Source organism: Oncorhynchus mykiss, chromosome 5 (genome assembly GCF_057628025.1).
Source record: "Oncorhynchus mykiss isolate SJ-2025 chromosome 5, ASM5762802v1, whole genome shotgun sequence".
NCBI classification, from domain to species: Eukaryota; Metazoa; Chordata; class Actinopteri; order Salmoniformes; family Salmonidae; genus Oncorhynchus; species Oncorhynchus mykiss.
The window spans coordinates 14,539,484-14,567,443 of NC_143026.1; the positions used below are offsets into that span (position 1 = coordinate 14,539,484).

Genomic DNA, 27,960 nt, shown 5'->3' on the forward strand with positions numbered 1-27,960 from the left:
GGAACATTCATGGAGGGGTTGACCAGGTGGGATAACTTGCCGACTATGAAAGGCCAAGGGAGGATGATCATGATATCATACGTCATAAAGGACATAAAGCACCAACCTCCAACCTCCCACTCAACCTTTTTTCAGAGCTAACATTTCAGCTTCTGGCGCCAGACCCTGTGACTTCTCCTCAATGCGCTTGTAATGAAACCCGACAATGGATCTGTCAGCGGTTAGCTGAGAAAAGGTAAACAGATGGGAGTAAAGGTTGGTGGAACAGGGAGGATATATGCTGTTGATGTCCAAAGCCCATCCTGTTTCACTGTGGTACACAAAGTCTCAGAGACAAAGAGCATGTACATTGAGTTATGACACAATAATAGCCACAATTCATCAAAACACGTGTCGCTATAAAGAGAGAGATTGGTCCTGATAGATGTATCATCTTGCACTGCAAATCAGTGAGACAGTGCCAGACCTGTCCAGAAGTCACTTAGGGCTAGTTTGAGTCAAGTCTTTGAGCACAAACCAGAGTCACGAACCATAGTCAACCAGAGTTGAACCGAGTAGCACAGTCGTCTAAGGCACTGCATCTCAGTGGTAGAGGCATCACAACAGACCCTGGTTTGATTCCAGGCTGTATTTATTAAATAAATAAAGTCTCAAGTCTTTGAGGATGAGTCAGACTCAAGTCTCTCAAGGCATCCTATGTCTCTCAAGTCATTGACCATGACTCTGGGACAAGTCTCAAGTCATTGAGCACGACTCTGAGTTGAGTCTCAAGTCATTGAGCCAGAAGTCAAGTCTCAAATCTTTGAATAAGTCAGTCAAGTCTTGAATCTTAAAGGACGATCATAGTCTCATAATCTGTTGTTGCTGCAAGACACGTCTGTGGGTTGTTGCAGTTTTATGTGTGTCTGTTCTGCCTCTATAACAACCCCTGACCTGACTCCTGACCTTTGGCCTCCCCTGTGCTGGGGTGGCTTGTTAGACTGTTCTGGAGACAGTGGGGATCAGGACATCAGATGGCTGAGAAGCTTCTTGGCTGTGAGCCCATCTCCATCCCTCTGACAGACAGTTGTTTTACACTCTGCCAGTCAGACGCGCCGCTCGTTAATTGTTGAAAGCCTCTCAACGGGGATAAGCTTTTGTGATTCGGCGGCTGGGAGGACCCCCGAGGGGTCTTCCCTGAGACAAAACACATGAATGCGTGTCATATATGCCTCGTCAGACGTGGTAGTATTTATTACATGATGAAGAGTTGACATGAGACATGAAAATGCCTGTAGCTAGAAAGTCAACGTCCCCTTTCTAACAAAACAACTATGTGAATAGCAAAGCTGTAATTACGGGGGCTGCCAATGAGGCCTCAATAAATATCTCTCTGCCTATTGTGTCTTAAGAAGGGGGGGCAGGGAATGGTCACTTTGTTGCCATGGCAGCTGGCCAGTCGCTGCACCTGGCCAGTCAGGGACAGTATGTGAACAAAGGAGGTGGTGTGTGTAGCCTAGCGCTTGTTTTACCACATCGTCGAATCCCGGTTTAGCTGCTCTTTGACACAGCAACCATTTTCTCCATCCAGTTGAGTAGACGCAGGTCAAACACACACACCTCTCTGTCTCCTGTCGTCTGTCAGAGAGAGGAAGGAGGCTGCTCCATCCCTACATCTGGGCTTCCCTGGAGGAGGCTGCTATCTCACTGTGATGATGTACTTTTGGATTAAGTTGTGAAGCATATAGCATGCACTTAAATGTGATCCTCTGTGGAGTGTTGACATGATACATGTCTGTATGGACGGGGGAAGATGTGGCCAGCACACTCAGGAAGTGAAATGCAGATAGAAACATATGATGATGGAGCTGTGCCTGACCACCATCATCACACCTCCGTAGGTGTAGGTGGAGCTATGTTCTTATTTTCTACCGAAGGGGTATCAGGCAAAGAGCTGGAGATAAATATGGGACCGAGCATATGACCCACAGGAAGTGGAGTTGACTTATCATCCAGTGAACAGACCCCAGATCCTTCACACTTCCTGTCACATGACATGGAATCCCAAACACGTTGGTCTTCCTAGCCCATGGTACTTATTTTTACTGTAGATTTATGTAATATGCCAGAATCTTACTTGGGCTTTAGGTCATAGAGGTTTAAAGAACATTCCCTAAACATTTGTTCCGGGTTCTCCTTGATGTTCCGGGAACATTTGCTTTTTGTCCAGTGAGCACTCCCTCCTTGTCAGGCTAAACATGTTCAAGACATGAGAGGTGCCTGAAAGGTTTTGGAGAATTACCAACATTTTGTAAAGCAGGATGAGACATTTACCATTTTGGACGTGTCCATCTTGGAGGAGTGCCTTGGTGTCTTGGCCGGCAGTCAAAACTCACACGGGCAGGGCTGGTAGTGCGCATGAGTGCTCGGCTGTCTCCATAACGACGGAAGCTCCGCGGCGTCGGCTGAGTTTGGCTTCTGCATCTTAATATGGGTTCTGCTGCTGCTTCCTAACATACCTGGTGCACAGATTCAGTCTTACCCCCAAGCTCTTGGTTTGTAATTAGTTTGTCTGCGTTCTCATCCATCCTTTGTTTGAGTGCACTTTATTTACTGTCAGTTTATGCATTTCCCCTCCATCTTCTCTCTTTAATCCACCCATTACTGTTTCTGTCCATAAACTCTCTATATATCCAATTAATTATTTGACCTTTTCACCTCAGCTATCCGTTTAGTTTGCCCTCATCATCATAATTGCTATCTATCCCTTGATCCCCATGCTCCTTGGCACTGACTCTCTGAAGTCAAGCCTTGTTTGCCTTCATACTGCCACCTCACGCTCTGATGAAAGGTGAAATAACACAATCCTGACAACCGGCTTTGCGTCAGACTTGATAGCTATCATCCAACGAGGGAATTTGACATTTGTTATGTGATAAGAAAGCGCGTCTGGTCTCTGTGTGATACCGCATTCATCTTAATGTCCACATTTCCTCCGAGGCGGGATATCACACTGATAATCATTAGAAGTGTCTGGCAGAGGCACATTTTCAAAAGAGCAAAGCATTTAGATGGAGTAAGCCTCCTTTATTACAGTCATGTATCACATTCCGGTCTGTGGTAAATCTGAGTCATAACTGGAATAGCACTGTGGAGCTAGTTCCCATCCCGTACATATTCCACTCTGGACGTCCTGGATGCACATCCCAGATCAACCCCCATATTTCGTTCTACCCCGGATGATCCCCCCATATCACGATCCCCCCATATTTTGTTCTACCACGGATGATCCCCCCATATTTCGTTCTACCCCGGATGATCCCCCCATATTTCGTTCTACCCCGGATGATCCCCCCCATATTTCGTTCTACCCCGGATGATCCCCCCCATATTTCGTTCTACCCCGGATGATCCCTCCCATATTTCATTCTACCCCGGTCTGTTGTTGTGTCCCAGTTATGCTTTTGTGTAGAATTAACATTCATCACAAATGTACAGAACATTTTTAAGAGCAGGTGAAGTGTACTTAGTGGTGAATTTGCGAGGCACCTTGTCCTGTGTAATTATACTTTAACAGTGACTTCCGAATTCGGTGGCTGATGTGGTGTTTTATGGTTCAGGCATGCCATCAGGTAACCTTACACATGAGAGAGACGCATAGAACAGGAAAAACAGCCGTGTTAGAGTGCTCTTTTTGTGCTATGTGCAGTGGAAAGAGACTGCTGACTGTATATTCCATGCTCATGCATACATTTCCCAATGCAGTGCTCTTAAACTGGTCAGCCATGGCCCTCAGCACTGTAGGCACACACACACACCAACACACATACATGATTTGTCCGTTGTGTCATAGATGTTTATGTTAGATGATCACACACACACAAAGCATCACCGCTGACCTTGGCAACAGAGGTCCCTTGGAAAAGAAAGCATGTAGAAGCCTGTTTTCTTCCCTCTCTGGTACTCAATCATTAATAGTCCTCTCTCTCTCTCTCGCCCCTGGCTCATACAAACACCACACACACACACACACACACACACACACACACACACACACACACACACACACACACACACACACACACACACACACACACTCTCCAGTAACACTCCATAGCCTTCTATCAGCAGCTGTTCAGAGAGGAGAGCGAGGGAGTGGTGAGTACCTGCTCGCTGATTCGCCTCCTACACCCCAGCACTCCTTTAAGGTTTACAATGTGTGAGTGTCTCAAGGTAGTGGACAGGCGTGCTCTAACATGTAGCAGCATGTCATAAGGATCTTACAGCGACTTTAAGACCAAGGAAAAGACAAGGAGAGAGAGTGGCGGAGGAGGAGACAACGAGAGAGAGAAACGGAGAAGGAGAAAGAGACAAGGAGAGAGAGAGACAGAGGAGACAACGAGAGAGAGATACGGAGAAGGAGACCAGGAGAGAGGGAGACGGGAAAGAGAAAGAGACAAGGAGAGCGAGAGACAGAGGAGACAACGAGAGAGAGAGAGACGGAGAAGGAGACCAGGAGAGAGAGAGACAGAGGAGACAAGGAGAGAGAGACGGAGAAGGAGAAGGAGACCAGGAGAGAGGGAGACGGGAAAGAGAAAGAGACAAGGAGAGAGACGAAGAACGAGAAAAAGACAAGAAGAGAGAGAAAGACGGAGAAGGAGACAAGGAGAGAGAGAAGGGAAGGAGAAAGAGACAAGGAGAGAGAGAGAAGGGAAGGAGAAAGAGACAAGGAGAGAGAGACAGGAAAGAGAAAGTCTGAGTAGAAAGAAGAGGCGTCTACTTGGTCTACTTTTGACATTTTTCCCCTTCTTTCATTTTGGAAAACAACAAGTGAGAAAAATAGATAAAGGAAAGTGCAGCAGAAGACTCATAAGGAGAGATCTCTTTGGTTCAGCTTCAGCCTTTGGTTCAGCTTCACTCTGAGAACTGGAGGACCACAGCCCCAGCCAGGGGCGTCCTGCCACCCAAGCCCAAGCCAAGACTCTGTCCCTGGGGCCGCATGGGGTCCAAGTCCCCCTTCAGCCTCCACCGAGCCCTGGTCCAGCCCATGATGATGTGCATGCTGGATGTTCCTCTCATACTGGACCACCTGGTAGGTGTCTGGTGTGGAGACTGAGAGGGGATCACTGACTGCAGATGTCTGGTGTGGAGACTGAGAGGGGATCACTGACTGTGGGTGTCTGGTGTGGAGACTGAGAGGGGATCACTGACTGTAGGTGTCTGGTGTGGAGACTGAGAGGGGATCACTGACTGTGGGTGTCTGGTGTGGAGACTGAGAGGGGATCACTGACTGTGGGTGTCTGGTGTGGAGACTGAGAGGGGATCACTGACTGCAGATGTCTGGTGTGGAGACTGAGAGGGGATCACTGACTGTAGGTGTCTGGTGTGGAGACTGAGAGGGGATCCCTGACTGTGGTTGTCTGGTGTGGAGACTGAGAGGGGATCACTGACTGCAGATGTCTGGTGTGGAGACTGAGAGGGGATCACTGACTGTAGGTGTCTGGTGTGGAGACCGAGAGGGGATCACTGACTGTGGGTGTCTGGTGTGGAGACTGAGAGGGGATCACTGACTGTAGGTGTTTGGTGTGGAGACTGAGAGGGGATCACTGACTGCAGATATCTGGTGTGGAGACTGAGAGCTAGGACAGTGGTAGTGTGGGAATCTGTTGTGACTGCTTACAATATGCTTGTGTAATATGCTACAGTTCACCTTTGAATTAAACGCATATGCAAACTGATATGCACTCTATAGTGTGCACGTTATCTGGACAGTGACAGGATTTTTTACTTCTGTACTATTTCTCTGATCCTAGGTCAGTTTACTGTTATGTGGTAGAATCTGTAAGTTAACACCGGTTGGTGGGTAGGAGGTGGGGAGGAGACAGCCTATCAGGTCAGGTCGCTCTTTTAGGCTTTGGTCAGCATGGTTTTGCCATGGGAACAGGTCAGGGTGCCCACTCAGGCAGGTCCTAAGTGAAGTACTTTATTCTTATTGGCCAGGAGAAAGAATGTAGCTGTACAGTTGAAGTCGGAAGTTTACATACACTTAGGTTGGAGTCATTAAAACAATTTTTTCAACCACTCCACACATTTCTTGTTAACAAACTATAGTTTTGGAAAGTCGGTTAGGACATCTACTTTAAGTAATTGTTCCAACAATTGTTTACAGACAGATTATTTCACTTATAATTCACGGTATCACAATTCCAGTGGGTCAGAAGTTTACATACACTAAGTTGACTGTGCCTTTAAACAGCTTGGAAAATTCCAGAAAATGATGTCATGGCTTTAGAAGCTTCTGATAGGCTAATTGACATCATTTTAGTCAATTGGAGGTGTACCTGTGGATGTATTTCAAGGCCTACCTTCAAACTCAGTGCCTCTTTGCTTGACATCATGGGAAAATCAAAAGAAATCAGCCAAGACCTCAGAAGAAAAATTGTATACCTCCACAAGTCTGGTTCATCCTTGGGAGCAATTTCCAAATGCCTGAAGGTACCACGTTCATCTGTACAAACAATAGTAGGCAAGTATATGCACCATGGGACCACACAGCCGTTATACCGCTCAGGAAGGAGACGCGTTCCGTCACCTAGAGATGAACGTACTTTGGTGCGAAAAGTGCAAATCAATCCCAGAACAACAGCAAACGACCTTGTGAAGATGCTGGAGGAAACAGGTACAAAAGTATCTATATCCATAATAAAACGAGTCCTATATCGACATAACCTGAAGGCCGCTCAGCAAGGAAGAAGCCACTGCTCCAAAACCGCCAAAAAAAAGCCAGACTACGGTTTGCAAACTGCACATGGAGACAAAGATCGTACTTTTTAGAGAAATGTTCTCTGGTCTGATGAAACAAAAATAGAACTGTTTGGCCATAATGAACATAGTTATGTTTGGAGGAAAAAGGGGGTGGCTTGCAAGCCGAAGAACACAATCCAAACTGTGAAGTACAGGGGTGCAGCATCATGTTGTGGGGGTGCTTTGCTGCAGGAGGGACTGGTGCACTTCACAAAATAGATTACATCATGAGGAGGGAAAATGATGTGGATATATTGAAGGAACATATCAAGACATCAGTGAGGAAGATAAAGCTTGGTCGCAAATGGGTCTTCCAAATGGATAATGACCCCATGCATACTTCCAAGTTGTGGCAAAATGGCTTAAGGACAACAAAGTCAAGGTACAAAGCCCTGACCTCAACCCATAGAAAATTTGTGGGCAGAACTGATAAAGCTTGTGTGAGCAAGGAGGCCTACAAACCTGACTCAGTTACACCAGCTCTGTCAGGAGGAATGGGCCACAATTCACCCAACTTATTGTGGGAAGCTTGTGGAAGGCTACCCGAAACCCAGGTCAAACAATTTAAAGGCAATGCTACCAAATACTAATTGAGTGTATGTAAACTTCTGACCCACTGGGAATGTGATGAAATAAATAAAAGCTGAAGTAAATCATTCTCTCTACTATTATTCTGACATTTCACATTCTTAAAATTAAGTGGTGATCATAACTGACCTAAGACAGGGAATTTTTACTAGGATAAAATGTCAGGAATTGTGAAATACTGAGTTTAATTGTATTTTGCCAAAGTGTATGTAAACTTCCGACTTTAACTGTATTTATGTGTGCACTATTATTAACATGGCACAGGGCAACAGCCTTTCATGGATGCTCATTGAATCAGGATTGAGTAGCATTGTAGCAAGCAAGCAACACAATACAAAACATGATCTAGTGTCACTTTGATATAATGATCTAAACCGAAAGTGGCCATTTTACTGTGTAAAACGTGTCACAATGACAAGTTATTGTCGGAACGTTTGAAGTAGGTTCAGAGGTATCTGCCGTGCGTGTGAATCCTTTGCGGTCAACTTCAGACATGTTCTGTGTGTGCTGGTTTGTGTGATGTGTGTTTGTTTTTATAGGTCAGGTCATGTATGATTGATGTAATGTAGTTCTAGAAAGAGAAGGCACTATTAGTGAGTGACAAAACTAAGTAGCAAATTTAGGATAATTTCCCATCTTTCCACAGACACCAGCCAACCAGCTTTGACTGAATTAGTTTCTCCTTGCCCTGTAAGTGGACCCATCACATTAGAAGTCTATGGATCGTTCCATGTCATGACATGCTTGGACCACCTATTGAGATGTGCCTTTTGTTAAGTAAATCAGTTAAGGTGAAAAGGTAAATAAGGTGAAAAGGAGACTGGAGTGCCACTTTAATGGTTTCATGCCATTGTTATATCTGTATTTTGAAAGTTGCATATCTTGAAAACTTGAGCGCTGTCAAAGTAATCATTTTGGGACTGGTATTTCTATTTTGACACAAGTTTGGAAAGTCACTAGATCATTTCCCATCTTACTTGGCTAATTTTCCAGTGGATACTTTTATTTCCTCAGACAACCAGGCTTTTGCCAAAACTCCTCTGCATTTCCCAATTCACAAGCCCACCCGGCCCGGCTATAGTACCAGCCAGGCTCTGTTCCTGGATGTGGTGTCCCAGAGATAAGAGGTGGAAATTGGGAGTCTGTATTGTCAGCCCCCTTGGAGTTCTTATCAGTTCCAGTGTCATTACTCTGTAGTCTCTGTAATTTCCAGTATCTTCTCTGCTCCACCTTTCTAATGACAACTTATTTACACTTCTTAACCAGGAGGGGGAGAAGGAGAAGGAGAGGGGGAGAGGGGGAGAAGGAGAGGGGGAGAGGGAGAAGGAGAGGGGGAGAAGGAGAGGGGGAGAGGGAGAAGGGAGGGGGAGGAGGAGAGGGGGAGAGGGGAGGAGGAGAGGGGGAGAAGGAGAGGGGGAGAGGAGGAGATTTGCATGACAAGTATTTGCATGACAAGTATTTATTGTCATGCAATAAAATGCAAATTAATTACTTAAAAATCATACAATGTGATTTTCTGGATTTTTGTTTTAGATTCCGTCTCTCACAGTTGAAGTGTACCTATGATAAAAAATTACAGACCTCTACTTGCTTTGTAAGTAGGAAAACCTGCAAAATGGGCAGTGTATCAAATACATTTGTCATTTAGCAGACGCTCTTATCCTGAGTGACTTACAGTCGTGAGTGCATACGTGTTTTGTATGGGCACCTGTGGGAATTGAACCCACAACCTTAGCATTGCAAGCGCCATGCTCTACCAACTAAACCACATGGGACGTCTTCACTGGGCAGCTCGCGGGTGGGTTTCCCTTTGTAATCTGTGATAGTTTGCAAGCATTTCCACATCCGACAAGCGTCAGAGTCGGCATGCTAGGATTCGATCTTAGTCCTTTATTGACACGTTGGCTGTTTGATGGCTCGTCAGAGGTCGTAGCGGGATTTATTAGAGTCCTGCTACTTGAAAGCGGCAGCTCTAGCCTTTAGCTCGGATGTTGCCAGTAATCCATGGCTTCTGGTTGGGATATGTACGTATGGTCACGGTGGGGACAACGTTGATGCACTTATTAATGAAGCCAGTGACTGATGTGGTAAACACCTCAATGCCATTGGATGAATCCTGGAACATATTCTAGTCTGTGCTAGCAAAACAGTCCTGTAGCTTAGCATCCTCTTCATCAGACCACTTCCATATTGGGCACGTTACCGGTACTTCCTGTTTGAGTTTTTGCTTGTAAGCAGGAATCAGGAGGATATGGTTTTAAATACATTTTGATATGGTCAGATTTGCAAAATGGAGGGCGATGGTTTGTATGCATTTGTAACAAAGACGCTGAGAGTCGAGAAGCAGGTGGTACGTTTAATAAACCAACGAACATGAAACGAGACAACATCATAGTGGCGTCTTAACATAGATACAGAAACAATACTGACTTGGGAAAAAAAAACCTAAGGGAGTGCCAGATATAGGGTAATGGAGTCTAGGTGTGCCTCATCAAGTGCAGGTGTGCGTAATGATGGATGCCAGGACCGGTGGTTAGTATACCGGTGACGTTGAATGCCGGGGAGGGGAGGAGCGGGAGTAGATGTGACAGTACCACACCCGACGCGCGGCTCTAGCCACAGCGGCAAAAGTGAAAATCAAGGATGATGTTGGGATCCAGATTGTCCTCCACAACCCCCACAACGTTGAGAGTCCAGTAGGGATCTGACGGCATAGGCTGGACCCCCCTTGATGTCCAGGGGGCGGTGGAGGGGTGTCGTGGGGGACAGCATCAGCTAGGGGACCAGGAACCACTGGCCTGAGAAGGGAGACATGAAAAGAAGGTGAGATACGGTAGTCACTTCCATATTGGGCACTTCACCGGTACTTCCTGTTTGAGTGTTTGCAAGCAGGAATCAGGAGGATAGAGTTATGGTCAGATTTGCAAAATAGAGGGCAATGGAAAGCTTTGTATGCATTTGTAACGAAGACGCTGAGAGTCGAGAAGCAGGTGGTACGTTTAATAAACCAACAAACATGAAACGAGACAACATCGTAGTGGCGTCTTAACATAGACACAGAAGCAATATTGTCTGGGACAAGGACCTAAGGGAGTGCCAGTGACCGGTGGCAGTCTGCCTGCTCCTTCTGACGGTGGACGGCACACTGGAGTCTCACGTGAGCGTCGCTCCACACTTCTGAGCGCCTGAACCACTCATCAACCACAGGAGCTTCGGTCTGGTCCGGGGTCCACGGAGCCAGGGCCGGCTGAAAACCCAGAACACACTGGAAGGGGTCAGCCCAGTGGAGGAGTGACGTAGCGAATTATGGGCGTACTCCGCCCATGGAAGGAATCGGGCCCACTCTCCCTGCCGGTCTTGACAGTGACTCCTCAGGAACCTCCCCAGCCTCTGGTTCATCCTCTCCACCTGCCCGGAAGTGAGGCTGACCGTGACCCAGAGTTTCTCCATAAAGGTTCTCCATACCCGGGATGTGAATTGGGGGCCACGGTCGGAGACGATGTCCTCCGGAAGGCCATAATGCCGGGAGACCTGCTGGAGTTGTACCTCAGTGACCTGGAGAGCAGTAGGGAGACCAGAGAGATGGATAAAACGACAGGATTTGGAAAATCGATCCACAGCCACCAAAATGGCAGTGAAACCGACAGAGGGGAGCTCAGTAAGAGCGTACAAAGTGCTGGCTCATTCCATCTGCTGGATGCTGCTACTGTCCGGAAGGTGAGTGCGTACTCGGCAGCCTTCAGGTCCCCCTGCCCTCCGATTGCTGATCGAAGATACATTTGAACAGAGCCATGAACCCCTCATATGAATATAGGTCCTCCTCTCCTCTCTCCAAGACAACAGTGGCACATTCCAATACCCACCCCGTCAGCAGAGAAATAACCGTGGCAACCTTGGACCTCTCGGTGGTGGGGGCTCCCATCTGGTGCGCAAAGTAGAGGGAGCACTGAAGTAGGAAGCCACGGCATTTAGATGGGGTACCTTCATATTTATCCAGGAGGATAAACGGGCATCACTGACCTGAGCTTGTTGCTGAATGGGCTGTTGTGCTGGGTCGACTGGTTGTAGAGTATCCTCTGCTAGTTTACTGAAACACCTCCCGGGTATGCTCAAGATGTTGCACACTGCGAAGAACCTCTTCCATAGCTGTCTCCAGTTGTGCCAGCTGGTCGTGGTGTTGACGAAGAAGGTATCCCTGCTCGTCGACTGTCTGGGAGATATTCTGTTTTCCTGCTGCTTCCATTGTTTGAGTCAGTATTCTGTAACAAAGATGCTGAGAGTTGAGAAGCAGGTGATATGTTTAATAAACCAACAAACATGAAACGAGACACCATCATAGTGGTGTCTTAACATAGACACAGAAACAATACTGACTGGGTAAAGAACCTAAGGGAGTGCCACATATAGGGTAATGAGTGAGGTAATGGAGTCCAGGTGTGCCTCATGATGAAGTGCAGGTGCACGTAATGATTGGTGCCAGGTGTGCGTATAGAAGGATGCCAGGAACAGTGGTTAGTATACTGGCGACGTCGGAGGGGAGGAGCGGGAGTAGACGTCACAGCATTTCTGTGTGTGTAAGTGATCTAGAGTTTTTTGCCTCTAGTTGCACAGGTGACATGCTGGAAGAAATTAGGTGAAACAGATTTAAGTTTTTTCTGCATAACAAAATCTCTGGCAACTAGGAGCGCCGCCTATGTATGAGCATCTTCTTGTTTGAGTATGGCACTATACAGCTCGTTGAGGTCAGTCTTAGTGCCAGCATCGGTTTATGGGGATGAATAGACAACTATGAAAAATATAGATGAAAACTCTCTTGGTAAATAATATGGTCTACAGCTTATTCTAACTCAGGGAAGCACAACCTCGAGACTTCCTTAATATTAGAGGTCACGGACCAGCTACTGTTAACAAAGCTTACCTGAAGTTGTCATTCTGTCCTGCCGACGTTTAGGAAAACCAGAGATGTACATTATATTGTCCTTGTTCAACCACAACTCAGAGGAACATAAGATTTTACAGTTCTTCAGTCTCAAATGGAGCTCCTCCAGTTTTTTTTCAACCAGCTGTTTGAGGAACTGGCTCTCAATACGCAACAGGTGATACCCGGTTCCTGGGGAGCTACCCTTTTGAATGTTTTCACTTCAACCTCAGATGTTACTAACCTGATTCAGTTTATCAAGAAGCTAATTATTAGCCTCACATCAAATATGCGTCTCCGATAGCTGCTGTTGTGTTTGGCTTTGAGTTTGAAATAAGATCCACGGAGACCATGAATGTTTAAAAAATGTATTTTTGCATATCGGGTCTGGGTGGGAAATGCCCGGGTCCATTTCGGAACAGGACCTCTAACTTCCATCATCAATAATTTATTATCATTGTTCAGATTATTCCAATTTAATCATAAAGTGTTTGATTTTAAATCAATTTGATTGAATGATTGATTGAGTACTAGGCCATTTGTGACTTGAGGGCTGTTAGGCGTTAATAGCCAAACTTGCTATCAGCGCCATTCATTTACAGAGCGCAGTTTTGTAGTGGTTACCGTGACTCAACAGTCACGTGGAATTTGACCCATGACCGCTGGTGCGGCGTTAATAGGGTTACCATTACATCCCTACACACACGCGGGCACTCACGCACACGCACACGCTCACACACAAAATAAATACATACTATATCATGTTTTATTACAATAACACATTCACATTTCTGCAAAGATACACTACATTTATATTTGAGTCATTTTAGTTATCCAGTCAGCTTAAGATAGCTAGGTGAAGCAACCACATCTCACTTAAATGTTGTACTCACTTCGAAACCCACTAATGACCTTAGTTTTTCACTGAAAACAGCAGCACCCCAACATTGTCCCTAGTCAGCCCCAACCCCTAAACCCCCACCCCTCTCTGCTCTCCATTCTCCCTCTTCACATTCCTCAGCCTCCCTGACTTTGTTTTCAGCCTGCGTTTACTGGCAGTGACTCGGGCGGCTCAGCCCACACATAACGCAAAACAGATGTAGAAAGTGGAGCAACCAAAAGGTTGCTGAGGATATGTGTGGGGGCAGCTCAGACTGCCCTGTTCTATACTCAACAAAACAAATGAGTTAGTTTCTGTCTCCTTCAAGTATTTCACATTCACAGCTTAATCTTTAAACTGTGAAAGACATATGTTTTTTCAAACATTGCCTTTAATAATAACAATAACTTTATTTGAATAGCGCTTTCCAATACAGGTAACAAAATGCTTATCATCGTAAAATAATCAAATACAAGTACTAACAAAGACTGGAGGAAGGAGAATGAAAACATATGAAATATGCATCAATGCTTTAATGTAATATAATATGTCAGTGTTTCTATCATGGAAGACAGTAAGGAGGCAGGTTATAATGTAGGTAGGCTTAATAGATTTAATAGAAATGATAATGAACAGAAGGTTAGGCAACACATACATACAGGATAGCTATAGCTAGGCCTATATTAAAATTTAGAAAAGCCTAATATTGCTCTCATGGTATGGATACAGATCATATAAATACTTTGGACTCCCGAGTGCTGCAGCGGTCTAAGGTACTGCATTGCAGTGCTAGAGGCTTCACTACAGACCCTGGTTCGTTCCCAGGCTGTGTCACAACCGGCCGTGATCGGCAGTCCCATACGGCGGTGCACAATTGTCCCAGCGTCGTCCGGGTTAAATAAAAATACAAAAAAAGCAAGTGCTATTTGCGAGTTAAAATTTCATGAGACATTTTTCACCGTTTACATTTCTGTTGGTGGCCCTCTCAAACGTATATTTTTGAAGTGCAAGAATACAGCATAGGATGGATAACATAAGGGTGTGAATCGTTTTAAGAGCTGTACAGTTTACGACCTATGTCCTACAGAACGACTTTCTGCCCACATCACGTTGCTGCGAAAATGACATAACCTTCCCACGAGGGGGCAGGCGTTCCTGCGTCGGGGGAGGAGCTATGGACCCGGCTGAATGGGCCAGTTCGTTTTGCATGGCCCGGTGACCCGGTTAACGGAGTTTTTAAAATGTTTAGATCATTCCATTGGTCCTTAAGTTAAATCGCCACTAACCCCGGGAACCGGGCCATGCAAAACGAGCTGTCCCATTCTTTCCAAGCCAACCTCTGTCCCCGCTTCCCGGAGCAGAGCAGACATAAAAACAACAAACACAGAGAGCAGTCAGTAGTAGCCTACACACTCCTCCTGGGTGTTCAGTTTGTCAAGGGCTTTTGTGAGAGAAAAAACAGGACGCCGTTTTACCCGCAAGACATGGGGGAAGACTACCACGGTGTAGGCTTCATATGACATTGTTGCTGTTGTAGTGATACCGACGGACGACACCAATGGTTTATCTAACGGGAGCTCAGTGCGAGGGACGCAGTATCAAGCTGAGTTCCCCTGATGTGATGTTCGATGCCAGCACCTGGAGGATACGCAACATCTGGGACGGGGTGAAACTAGAGGTCGCCGGGGATGCGAGCCCTGTGGTCTTGCATAGCTTCACCCAACTGGACCCTGACCTTCCGCAGTTGGAGGTAACGAAATAACTTATTTACTGCGCACTGTAGCCTTGTGTGCGGTTTTCAATGCGTTTGTTAACTGGTCTGTTATCCAAGCTACCACAAGTGATTGATGAAGGTTTATAGCCTAGGGGTTTGAGAGGATACGGGGTTGTGTTTTGTTGTTTACTTCTGCCTTAGTATCAATGACACAGTTATTGAAGTCCAATACGTTTAAGTGCGCATCAACATTAGTAGGCTATAGTTGTAATCCTTTTGAAATGCATCAACATAGTTTGAGTAGCCGTTTCTTTCCAGAAAAGTTCAACACACGTTGTGAAATCGATATGTTTTATTGATGAAGAACAAACATGTAACTGTTTATTATTTCTTAATATAGCCTGTTTTTATTTTATTTTGTATGTATCCTTTATTTGTACAGGGATCGAACATTGAGACACATGTCTGTTTAGCAAGTGAGCCCTTCAAACAACATAAGTACCCTGATTTTAGTTTTTAGTACAACTAATTAGTTAACAATATATTGGTCCACAATGCATAGACACTGAACAAGAAAATCGTTATAGTTACTGTTATAATTTTACTAAAGAAATTGCTCAACAAGTCTATGCTGCTTATTAAATGAATACCAGTCATAAATAATCATCCATGAAATCCCTTTTGAGGACAAGGTTATATGAGTTGGAGCCATCATCAATTTGATTTTAATGTTTTAAAAACACTATTATTGTATGGAACAGACACAACACCCGTCACTAGTTGTTTTCCCCCCAAATGGTACAAGACAGCTTTTAAAACGAAGCCAGTGAACCAGTCACAATAATCGTTTCAATTGGATTTCAATACGTCACAGTGTTGACTGTTGTCCAAGCAGTATGTTTTCTACTTTCCAAATAACACACTGCCTCGCTGGTGATGTCAGTAATAGGCTATGTCCCTCAAACTCAACTCTGGACTTCGAAGCCAGTTCCACTGCATTTCTTCATTTTCCCCCTTGAATCAGGGACTGATTTTAGATGTGGGACACAACCTGTCTGGCAAGGTCGTGTTTCGGAGGACGTATGGCCCTCGACCTTCGCCTCTCCTGTGTCCATACGGGAGTTTCAGCGATGGGACAAGACTACCAATGGGACAAGACTACCAATGGGACAAGACTACCAATGGGACAAGACTACCAATGGGACAAGACTACCAATGGGATAAGACTACCAATGGGACAAGACTACCAATGGGATATCACGAAATTGGGGAGAAAAAGTAAAAATTGGGGTAAAAATAAAAAAATATATATATATGTGTAATTTACAGTACCAGTCCAAAGTTTGGACACACTTACTCAATACAGGGTTTTTCTTTCTGTTTACTATTTTTTTGCATTGTAGACAGTGAAGACATCAAAACTATGAAATAAACACATATGGAATCATGTAGTAACCAGAAAAGTGTTAAACAAATAAAAAATATATGTTTTATATTCCAGATTCTTGCCTTAATGACATTTTTTGCACACCTTGGAATTCTCAACAAGCTTCATGAGGTAGTCTTGTTAGGTCATTTGTGCAGTTTCTTTCCTTCTTAGCGTTTGAGCCAATCAGTTGTGTTGTCACAAGGTATACAGAATATAGCCCTATTTGGTAAAATACCAAGTCCATATGTAACAATATAACTTTAGACAGTCTCCTCGCCCATACCCGAGCGCGAACCAGGGACCCTCTGCACACATCAACAACAGTCACCCACGAAGCATCGTTATCCATCGCTCCACAAAAGCCACGGCCCTTGCAGAGCAAGAGGAACTACTACTTCAAGGTCTCAGAGCAAATGACGTCACCGATTGAAATGCTATTTATCGTGCACCACCGCTAACTAGCTAGCCGTTTCACATCCGTTACACATATTATGGCAAGAACAGCTCAAATAAGTAAAGAGTAACGACATTCCATCATTACTTTAATTTATGAAGGTCAGTCAATCCGGATAATTTCAAGAACTTTGAACGTTTCTTCAAGTGCAGTCGCAAAAACCATCAAGCGCTATGATGAAACTGGCTCTCATGAGGACCACCACAGGAAAGGTAGACCCAGAGTTCCCTCTGCGGTAGAGGATAAATTAATTTGAGTTACCAGACTCAGAAATAAATAAAAACCCAAATGATGTCAAGTAACAGACATCTCAACATCAACCGTTCAGAGGAGACTGTGTGAATCAGGCCTTCATGGTCAAATTGCTGCAAAGAAACCACTACTAAAGGACACCAATAATAATAAGAGACTTGCTTGGGCCAAGAAACACGAGCAATGAACATTAGACCGGTGGAAATCTGTCCTTTGGTCTGATGAGTCCAAATTTGAGATTTTTGGTTCCAACCACCGTGTCTTTGTGAGACGCAGAGTAGGTGAACAGATGATATCCGCATGTGTAGTTCCCATCGTGAAGCATGGAGGAGGAGGTGTGATGGTGTGGGGGTGTTTTGCTGGTGAGACTGTCTGTGATTTATTTAGAAGTCTAGGCACACTTAACCAGCATGGCAACCACAGCATTCTGCAGCGTTTCGCCATCCCATCTGGTTTGCGCTGTTTTTCAACAGGGCAATGACCCAACACACCTCCAGGCTGTGTATGGGCTATTTGACCAGGAAGGAGAGTGACAGAGTGCTGCATCAGATGACCTGGCCTCCACAATCACCTGACCGCAACCCAACTGAGATGGTTTGGGATGAGTTGGACCGCAGAGTGATGGAAAAGCAGCCAACATGTACTCAGCATATTTAGGAAATCCTTCAAGACTGTTGTAATAGCCTTCCAGAGTGTGCAAAGCTGTCATCAAGGCAAACGGTGGCTACTTTGAAGAATCTTGAATATAAAATATATTTTTATTTATTTAACATCATTCCATATGTTTTATTTCATAGTTTTGATGTCTTCACTATTATTTTACAATGTAAAAATAAAGAACCCTTGAATGAGGGTGTGTGGGCAGGGGATGTGGCTGTGTGTGCACTCTGTCGACAGCTGTGTGTGTGAGTCACTACAGCTTTCTAATTCTCTCTCCTGGCTCCAAGGCAGCAATAAGATCAGGGGTTTTCTAAAGCTCAGACAGGTCAGACTGCCTCCAACCCACAGCCTCTCTGGTGTCCAATCTCAGTGTACGGGGTTGAAATCCTTCAACTCCACACTCTTCCCCTATTATAACCAATTAACTAAAATAACCAGAGAAAAAAACTGGATGGGTTTGGGAGAAGCAACATGTATTGAAGTAGTCTCATACTGAAATATCTTTTATGTCTGTGGGGGAAATAATGCCTCTTAAATGACTGAAACGTTCCTGTACAGTAATGACCTTTTGTGAGTAGTGTGTGACTGTGAAGCGTGTCGTCCATCCATGGATCTTCGAAATCTTTGTTAGAATCATTTTCTTTGTTCAAGTCTTCTTCCTCGTGTAGTTCTGGAGGGGGGTCGGGGAGAGTTGGCTAGCTGAATAACTCCACTGCTGCTTGTCCTTTGGGAAAATAATGGCCTCAGCTGAATTTTACATCTGCTGTTTCATTGAGCAACAACTATACTTCCTCCACCCATACTGTACTGTACAAAATCAGAGGAAGCTTGAGCGAGAGCAACTGGCAAATTTCGTGCCAGGCTCTTAGTTATAGTGTGCTGGCAGAAGGAAACAGGTGTATCGTGTTCACTGACACACTCTGTAGCCATATCTTATGGCCCTAAATCATCAGCAAAACTTGGTCAAAGAGGAGAATAGAAAGTGACCTCACTGATTACTCTCTGCTTGAAGTAGTCTGCGCATTAGGAATGGAGGTGTAGTAGTTTGGACTGAATATTACCTGAACGATAGGGAATTCAATTAAACCTTGAATACAGTATTTAGTCAGTAGTAGAGATGTAGGATCTTACCTGGACCTGTATTGGTGCAGCAAAATAATTCTGCAGCGTTAGACAAAACGTTAAAATCCTATCTGTAGATATGCAGCAGTTTGCAGTAAAAATGAGATTAAGTCACATACACATGGTTAGCAGATGTTAATGTGAGTATAGCGAAATGCTTGTGCTTCTAGTTCCGACAGTGCAGTAATATTTAACAATTCCACAACAACTACCTACTACACACACATTGAAAGGGATGGAATAAGAATATGTACATAAAAATATATGGATGAGCGATGACTGTGCGGCATATGTAAGATGCAATAGATGGTATAAAATACAGTATATGAGTAATATAAGATATGTAAACATTATTATTAAAGTGACTAGTGATCCATTTATTAAAGTGGCCAAGGATTTTGAATCTCTATGTAGGCACCAGCCTCTCTGTGTTAGTGATGGCTGTTTAACAGTCTGATAGCCTTGAGACTGAAAAACGGCTTCTGTCTCAGTCCCAGCTTTGATGCACCTGTACTGATCTCACCTTCTGGATGATAGCGGGGTAAACTCGGGTGGTTGTTGCCCTGGTTGTTGTCCTTGTCCTGGAGGGCAGGTAGTTTGCCCCCGGTGATGTGTTGTGCAGACTGCACCACCCTCTGGAGAGCCTTGTGGTTGTGGGCGGTGCAGTTGCTGTACCAGGCGGTGATACAGCCCAACAGGGTGCTATCAATTGTGCATCTGAAAAAGGTTTGGGAGAGTTTTGGGTGACAAGCTCTGTTGCTGTTGCTCCTTCTTCACCACACTGTCTGTGTGGGTGGACCATTTCAGTTTGTCCTTGATGTGTATGCCGAGGAACATAGTTGTTTTCCAATAAACTAACAGAATGGTTTTGAGTAGGCTACTCTAGATTCCATATGGACTCCGCTCGCACGCATTTCAGAACTGTTCAAGAATAAGACAGGTGTGTGTGCCCTGCCGGTAGTCAAGAATAAGACAGGTGTGTGTGCCCTGCGGGTAGCTGTAAACAAAGATACTGAATACACATTGCTTAAACAGATTAGATTTGATTGTAGTTTCCATTATACTATAATGATAATATTACAGACCATAGAGATCTTCACGGTAAAAACATTTTGTTCATCCAGCATTTCCCCCCCGTAGACACAGTGGGACGTAGGTCTCAGCCGGCTGACACATTCTTTCCACGGCCAACTTTCCCTCCAATAAACATAAATAGACCAAATCGAGAAGGAAAAAGAAGTGACCAGCCAGTCACTCTATTTGAGCAATTTATGTGTTCAACCTACTTTTCAGTACTTCTCAGTCTGCAAGAGATATAGTACTAGACCATAGTGTGTTGAAATGGTTTGCCTTGGCCTGTCAAGTACAGTTTAGTAGTTCATGGAAAGGGAAATATTAACACACATACAACAACATCCATGTCTCTCAGGTGCTTACTGTATACCATTATTTCGTAAACAGAAAAAAACACTAAACTGTGTCACACATAGCAGAGGTCTGTTAAGGCGTCTGCATGCTTCCTATCCGGAACAGTTAATGCATATATTATGACGACATTTTGTGATGTTTTGGTTTTTGGCAATGTTTTTTTCGACTGTACGTGCACACACAAACATTTCTCGAGGCAAGCCCAAGTTCGGAGCCGAAGTCTTCGCCCCTACGTCGGTCATTGGTCAACAGTAGGGATTCTTCAGTGAAGTGTTTGTTTTTTATTCAGCGATAGACAACTCATTTTCATTCACACTTTTTCACTTGAGAAATACTGCACCAAACATCTTAGTTAGATGTAAAATTACGCAACTAAGATCTCCTCTGCAAAAAAAATTAAATTATTGACAGATTTCTTAAGTTATCTTAGATTCATTCTGACTATTTTGAGGAAGTGTATACTGGCTACGGCGTCTCAAGATGGACAAACAGCACTTTTGCCGCTTTTTCATATTTTTCAGGCGAAGGTCTTTTAAGGGAGTATGCGAGTACACTGAAGCATGCAGAAGCCTTTAGCCCCCTGTCTCGATAACCATCCGTAGTCAATAGGTCTACATTATGTTTTGAAGAAATTAAAATGATTTTAGCCTTGGCTGAGTCCCTGTTTCTGAAATCCCAAACTGACAATATATAAATCTACTCTATATCTTCCTCTAAATGCAGAGGATGACACGAGGCTATCGAACAAGCATGGTGTTTGTCTCATGATTCCTGTTGATCAAGGTGGGGATCAATCCCCGAGCTGACAAGGTCAAAATCTGTCGTTCTGCCCCTGAACAAGGCAGTTAACCCACTGTTCCTAGGTCGTCATTGTAAATAAGAATTTGTTCTTAACTGACTTGCCTAGTTAAACAAAGGTAAAATATATGTTTTTTTAAAGGCACGGAGTGGCAAATTTTCAGCTTGGCATTTTGGGAATCTGCATGCGTGTATCGCCAATGCTGGTCACGTGCCTGGAGAGTGGCGGTACTGTGCCTTCATCTAATCCCTCCAACTCTTAATCCTGTTAGTTGATTAAGGCTAATCAGTCTTCTCACTCCAGGGCACTCGCCGCATACACACACCACTGCAAACCAAACACACAAGCTCCTCTTTGGCCTTCAAGAACCATCGAGAGAGCCAGCTTCTGCTGGGTGGCTTTTTCATGTTAGTATTATATTTTGTTTTCGTCTGCAAATTGACTGTGAGTTTGAGGCAAGAATTTCAGGCCGTTTATCTCATTTCTGTAAAATAGAACAGACATTTTCAAAGAATGGTTTGTTTGACGCATGCCTGTTTTATGTTTTCTTTGGTCCTCTAGAAAGCGGAGAATGTTACATTATGGCATTTCTGTCAAATTGAATGTCTCCCAACACTCACTTTATAGACCCTATTCGGCCTTTTCACTAGACATATAAATCCTCTCTGTGACCCTCAGTGAAAGTGAAGGCCCTCCCTTCCTACCACAGTCCTAATACCCTCATTGTGATTAGCTAACTTCTATGTCAGGTCCCCTCTTCTCTTCGATTTTAAAAGACAGGCCTCTCATACCCAATTCGTCTTACACCACTTTCTCATTGGGTTTAGCTCAAGACATTCTGAAGATACATTTTATCAGATGCTCTTAACTGCTCCCGTTAGTCGCTCTGGATAAGTGCCTTGCTCAAGGGCACATTGATTAGATTTTTCACCTAGTTGGCTTGAGGATTTGAACCAACAACCTTTTGGTTACTGGCCCATTGCTCTTAACCACTAAGCTACCTGCACACTCACTCTCCACGCCTGTCTTGAGGCCATAAAAGCAGATGGTGTTCAACTTCAGGCCCAGTTTTAGCTTTGATACCTCTGGAGATGTATTGATCCTCGACTGTCTGTATTCAGTGTTTTCCTGGAAACCCAATACCTGCCTTCTCCCATCTGATAGTGTGTGAGTGGTTGTGTAATCGTAGGATATTGAGCCAGTCTGGGTTTGAGAGAGGCTTCCCCAGAATCCTGTAAACACTCTGTCTCCACGTGTCTGTTTCCTTCTACCTACATTCTCCATCAGTCCCTCTCTTAATCTCTCCTCCCTCTCTTTTCATCCATTTTCCTCCCTCGTTCTCCATGTCCCTCCCTCTTTCTGCCCTTCCTTTTAACCTTCCACTAGGAAATTCAATTAAGATGCTCCCAGCGAAGGCTATCAGATCGATTCCACTCATCTACAGTTGATGATGTCATGCATCCAGCACTACTACTTAATTCCTTGTTATCCTCTGGCCATAAACAATAACATGATGTTCTTCTAGGTCACAGCACTAAAGCGAAACGTATTTACGTGATTAGACGCCAAAGAGTCCGGGTCGTTAAAATGGCTCAGGGAATGCAGGGCGAGCCGAACTTCACTGTTCAAAACACTGGATGAGATTACTCTGCTGTTGGGTTAGAACGGTTGAAAAAGATTTTGAATACCTCAAAAGAAATTCAGGATAAGGCTTTAGTTTCAGAAAGATTCAAAGCGTTATTGAATGTCTTTTAAGGTTCTGCTTTTATTATAAATGCTACGTCATTCTTCTTATGGTCAGGTCAGCTTTCTGTCATTTCTGTATTGCTTTGATATTTTCAGTTTGAAACTCCTGTGTTAGCTCTTGCAGATGAGAAAAATAACACTGTTGTTAAGCCTGTTCTAGTATGTTCTATAGGTCATGCCTATAGATAAGGACCCAAACAGCTGAATGTAGTTGTTACCTTATCCTTAGGTCATAGGATCAGGGAGTTAATGGATTGCATATCACAACACATTGACAACATTACATCTTTTTCTAGGTCATATAAAGAAAAGGGAACATCTCTGGTTTTGGCTGGTAGTTTTGGTTTTGTGCTGTGGTGGAAAAATTGTCATACTTGAGTAAAAGTATAGATACCTTTTTAATAGAAAGCTCCTCAAGTAAAAGTGAAAGTCAACTGGTAAAATACTACTTGATTAAAAGTCTAAAAGTATTTGGTTTTAAATATACTTTAGTATCAAAAGTAAATGTAATTGCTAAAGTATACCTAAATATCAGAAGTAAATGTATAAATCATTTAAAATTCCTTATATTAAGCAAAGCACAGTACTTTACACCACTGGTTTTGTGTGTATTCAATGTCGAGTTCTCTCCGATCAGAGGCCTATAGTTCAGACATGACAAACCAAAGCAGAGTCTGCCCGGCACGGAGTCTGATAGACACAGAGCTCCTTGTGTTGTCGTCACGGCATTGTTGTATTATCGATTGAGAGAACACTGAACAGCATTGAATGACAAAAAGGGCTGGACAATAGAAGGGACAGTGATTTAGAGTTGGGAGCGAGAGAGAGAGGGGGGATTGATTTAGGGCAGTGAAAAGGAGTGAACGGGAGTGCTGCTATAGAGGAAAGGAGATGTGAGAGCAGGGTTTGAAGAGGGCAGAATTGCAGAGGGATGTGAATGGAGGCCATATTGTGGTGACAGGGCTCTCTAAAGGGAGACTGAGGCTCAAGCAGTACAGTACTACAGCTGCACATCTGGACCCCATCAGGCCTAGTTCTTTATCTCCCTGTTGTCCCTTTAAACGTCCACCCCCACAGAGCTCTGGCAGCCAGAGCTAGGTGTTGATTTACGGCCATTGAGAGAACATAATCATTTCAAAAACAAGTTTACGTTACGCTCGATCTGATTATCAGCCGGAAAAGATGACTCTTAAGTCTGGGGGAATTTACGGAACAGGGACAAAATATTTGCTAGCAATATGAAAATGTAAAATAAAGATTGGTCAACCCTGTGGTACCCCTTTTCCCCCTTAGTTACTTCCAGTCCTCATTCCTCTCCTCCATATTGTCATAGTAAAGTGCGACAGTGTTATTCTTACAGATTCCTGCACAGAGGAATGTGTGTGTCTGACCCAAAACAGAAGACGCAGGCTAGCAGCACACAGTGTTGTCTCCAATATTATCCTATTATCTTACACCTTCCCAGTCATAGCCACAGCAATGAAGGAACTTGACCTTCTTCACCGACACCAAACAAAGGAGGGTGAAACACAAAGACCCAACCTTGGGCTTGCTCCGGTTAGATATCCAATGGCCAGTCTGTGCTGTTTTAAAGGGAGTTCACTTCTGGTGATAGCATTACTCCTCCATGCTAACACTGCTCTAATAAATTGTTTTTGCGTGGGTGTCTTGCAGACAGACTCGCTCCTTTGGTCAGCTACAGATTGACAGTATCAATCCTTTCAAACCTAACTCCCACTGCTAAGAAGACTGATGGTGCCTTTTGGGTGAAATAAATACAGAGAGGATTTTCAGAGAGCCCAACTTTTCAGGTCTCTGTAAGCAAATGGGCACTAACACCCTCTTTTATTTATTCTACATTGCTGAAGTATTGATTTGGAATATTGCGTGCCAAATTATTTTAACTAGCCCAAAATACATAAATGAGGACAAAACAAGAGTTGTCATAACAGACTGAATTAGATGAGTTTCTGCTTTGCTCAGTCCTCCCCTGGTTTGCGTAGGTGTCCACCTGATGTTTCATGTGCTGACTCTCACTGCTCTGTTAAAACCAGCAGCAACGTGCCAGAACATACCAGGCCAGATATCCTGCTCCAACTTCGGACCAAAGCACACATTTATTTAATTGTAGGGTAATCATTTCCTTAGGAGATGAAGGGCTAGTGTGTGAGATGGAAAATGAAAAGAGAGTTAAACCCTGTGACCCTTTGTTACCGTAGTACAGGATACATGCGTTTAGTATGTTCCCTCACAAAATAACAGTTTATAATATATATATATATATATATATATGCATATGCATCCAGCACTACTTCTTATATATATATATATATATGGGTGTTAAAGCTATGAGCCTAGGGTCCTCACAGGACTTTAGAGATGTCACAGCAGACGCTACCGGCATTAGCCACCAGCATTAGCCCTTTGCCAAAGAACTTCCCCTCTCTATCGCTCTCCTTACTCTCTCTCTGGCCTTCTCCTCCACATATCCTCTGTAGCATTCTCTAAAACCAAGAATTGATTCCATTAATGATACTTTGCCCACCCATACTGTACATTCTACACGTACCTGGATGGATAGTAGAAGGAGTGTCCTTATTATAACCACATTAATACATTATAAACTGACGGGGTTCGATCCCTGAATGCTGATTGGCTGACAGCCGTGGTATATCAGACCGTATACCATGGGTATGACAAACATGTATTTTTACTGCTCTAATTATGTTGGTAACCAGTTTTTAATAGCAATAAGGTGTTTGTGTTATATTGCCAATATACCACAGCCTAGGGGCGTTGCGACGTACCTAAGAATAGCCCTTAGCCGTGGTATATTGGAAATATACCACACCCCCTTGGACCTTAGCTTAATTATAGCAACCATAAAGTAATCCTGAGAGACTTGGCTGAATGAGAAAAGGAGAGAGGAGGGATTGAATGTGGCAGCCGTGGAGGGACTGAAGGCAAGATATAAACAATCGCCCGGGCCGATCAGAGATCTAAGTGGCACATGATATCATCGCTTCACTTCAGGGGCCATCAGGGTTCGCGAGAAGGGGGGTAGAGAGTGACTGTTGGCCACTGAGACATCAGTCTCTGGCAGGGAGGGCTGTTCTGTCCCCGACATACACCCCCTTGTTTGGTTTTTGGTTCAGTCCATTCGTAGGTTGGGTGTAAGTGTAGTAATGTTAGGGTGATGTTGGCAAGAGGCATTCCAAAAATGTGTCCCAAAATGCAATCCCTAACCTTAAGTTAGGATGAAGTTAGCCAGCTAACTTAGATAAATGTTCAGATATACTGTAGCTCTTGATAGTTTTCTGGTTCATTAATAAAAGCACAACTTTCATATTGTTTTTTGTTGGGAGTGTTGAGTCAGTTATAGCATCCCAAAATATGAAGTTATTTCACAAAAGGAAAGTTAGGGCCAATGAATTGATTCTGTGTTGTGACATACCCCAAAGGACAGAGTATGTGGCTCTAAAATAAATACATACAGGGCCTTCGGAAAGTATTCAAACCTCTTGCCTTTTTCCACATTATGTTAGGTTAGGTCAGAGCAAAAACCAAGTCATGAGTGAGAAGGAATTGTCTGTGGAGCTCAGAGACATGATTGTGTCGAGGCACAGATCTGGGTAAGGCTACCAAAATATTTCTGGGGCATTTGAAGGTCCCCAAGAGCACAGTGACCTCCATCATTCTTAAATGGTAGAAGTTTGGAACCGCCAAGACTCTTCCTAGAGCTGGCCGCCTGGCCAAACTGAGAAATTGGGGGAGAAGGGCCTTGGTCAGGAGGTGACCAAGAACCCATTGGTCACTCTGACAGAGCTCAAGAGTTCCTCTGTGGAGATGGAAGAACCTTTCAGAAGGACAACCATCTCTGCAGCACTCCACAAATCAGGCCTTTATGGTAGAGTGGCCAGATGGATGCCACTCCTCAGTAAAAGGCACATGACAGCCTGGAGTTTGCCAAAAGGCACCTATAGATTCTCAGACCATGAGAAACAAGATTCTCTGATGAAACCAAGATTGAATACTTTGACCTGAATGCCAAGCATCACTACTGGAGGAAACCTTAAAATCCAATAACATTTTATTGGTCACATACACATGGTTAGCAGATGTTATTGCGAGTGTAGCAAAATACTTGTAGACCTGGCACCATCCCTACGGTGAAGCATGGTGGTGGCAGCATCATGCTGTGGGGATGTTTTTCTGCATCCGGGACTGGGAGACTAGCCAGGATCGAGGCAAAGATGAACAGAGCAATGTACTCGATTAAAAACCTGCTCCAGAGCGCTCAGGACCTCAGACTGAGGCAAAGGTTCACCTTCCAACAGGACAATGACCCTAAGCACACAGCCAAGACAACGCAAGAGTGGCTTCGGGACAAGTCTCTGAATGTCCTTGAGTGGCACAGCCCGGACTTGAACCAGATCGAACATCTCTGTAGAGACCTGGAAATAGCCGTGCAGCGACACTCCCCATCCAATCTGACAGAGCTTGAGAGGATCTGCAGAGAAGAATGGGAGAAACTCCCCAAATACAGGTGTGCCAAGCTTGTAGCATCATACCCAAGAAGACTCTATGCTGTAATCGCTGAGTAAAGGGTCTGAATCCTTATATAAATGTGATATTTTAGTTTTTTATAATTTTGCAATAATTTCTTAATGTGTTTTTGCTTCATCGTTATGGGTTATTGTGTGTAGATTGATGAGGGGAAAAAAAAAGTTTTAGAATAAGGCTGTAACGTAACAAAATAGGGAAAAAGTCAAGGGGTCTGAATACTTTCTGAAGGCTCCATATATAAACAAAATGTTTCTCAATAAACTAACTCTTTTGACAATGTTATGATAACATGGTCTTTTCCACCACCAGTGCAGTCACATTTGTTGCAAGCTGTTTTCTGTATAGTTTGGGCAGGTTTTTGTCCTGTTTTCTTTCCAGTGCTATTTGGTCTGCAAGTGCAGGGATTTGTGTGCCTGTGTGTAGGAAACTGGGTACTTGAGCTGATGAACACTCTTAAGAAACACACAAACATTTGCACACACACACACACAAACAATTTTAGACTAATGGGGATTACGCTCAGTGTGTGTGTGCATACTTGTGTGTTCTATGAGTGTTCGTGTTACGTGCACGAGCCCCATTGTGGTTATGCTTCCAGATTACATTGAGGGAAAGGAACCA

The 27,960-nt window shown here is 44.1% G+C and overlaps 1 protein-coding gene across 6 annotated transcripts in view; it reads left to right on the forward strand.

The window, feature by feature from the left end:
- The window catches only part of LOC110523253 (ral guanine nucleotide dissociation stimulator), an 81,690-nt gene that overhangs the window by 11,594 nt on the left and 42,136 nt on the right, over positions 1-27,960 (forward strand). For 2 of the 6 annotated variants that reach the window (XM_090233771.1, XM_090233772.1), the window contains exon 1: positions 4,117-5,071. The exons of 2 other annotated variants lie outside the window; for them this stretch is intronic. In XM_090233771.1, coding sequence (XP_090089897.1) covers positions 4,979-5,071 — 93 coding nt within the window. In that variant the 5' untranslated portion in view covers positions 4,117-4,978. Of the gene's footprint in view, positions 1-4,116; positions 5,072-14,328; positions 14,920-27,960 lie in introns of those variants that run through there. 2 more of the 6 variants (XM_036976845.2, XM_036976846.2) reach the window with 2 other exon arrangements.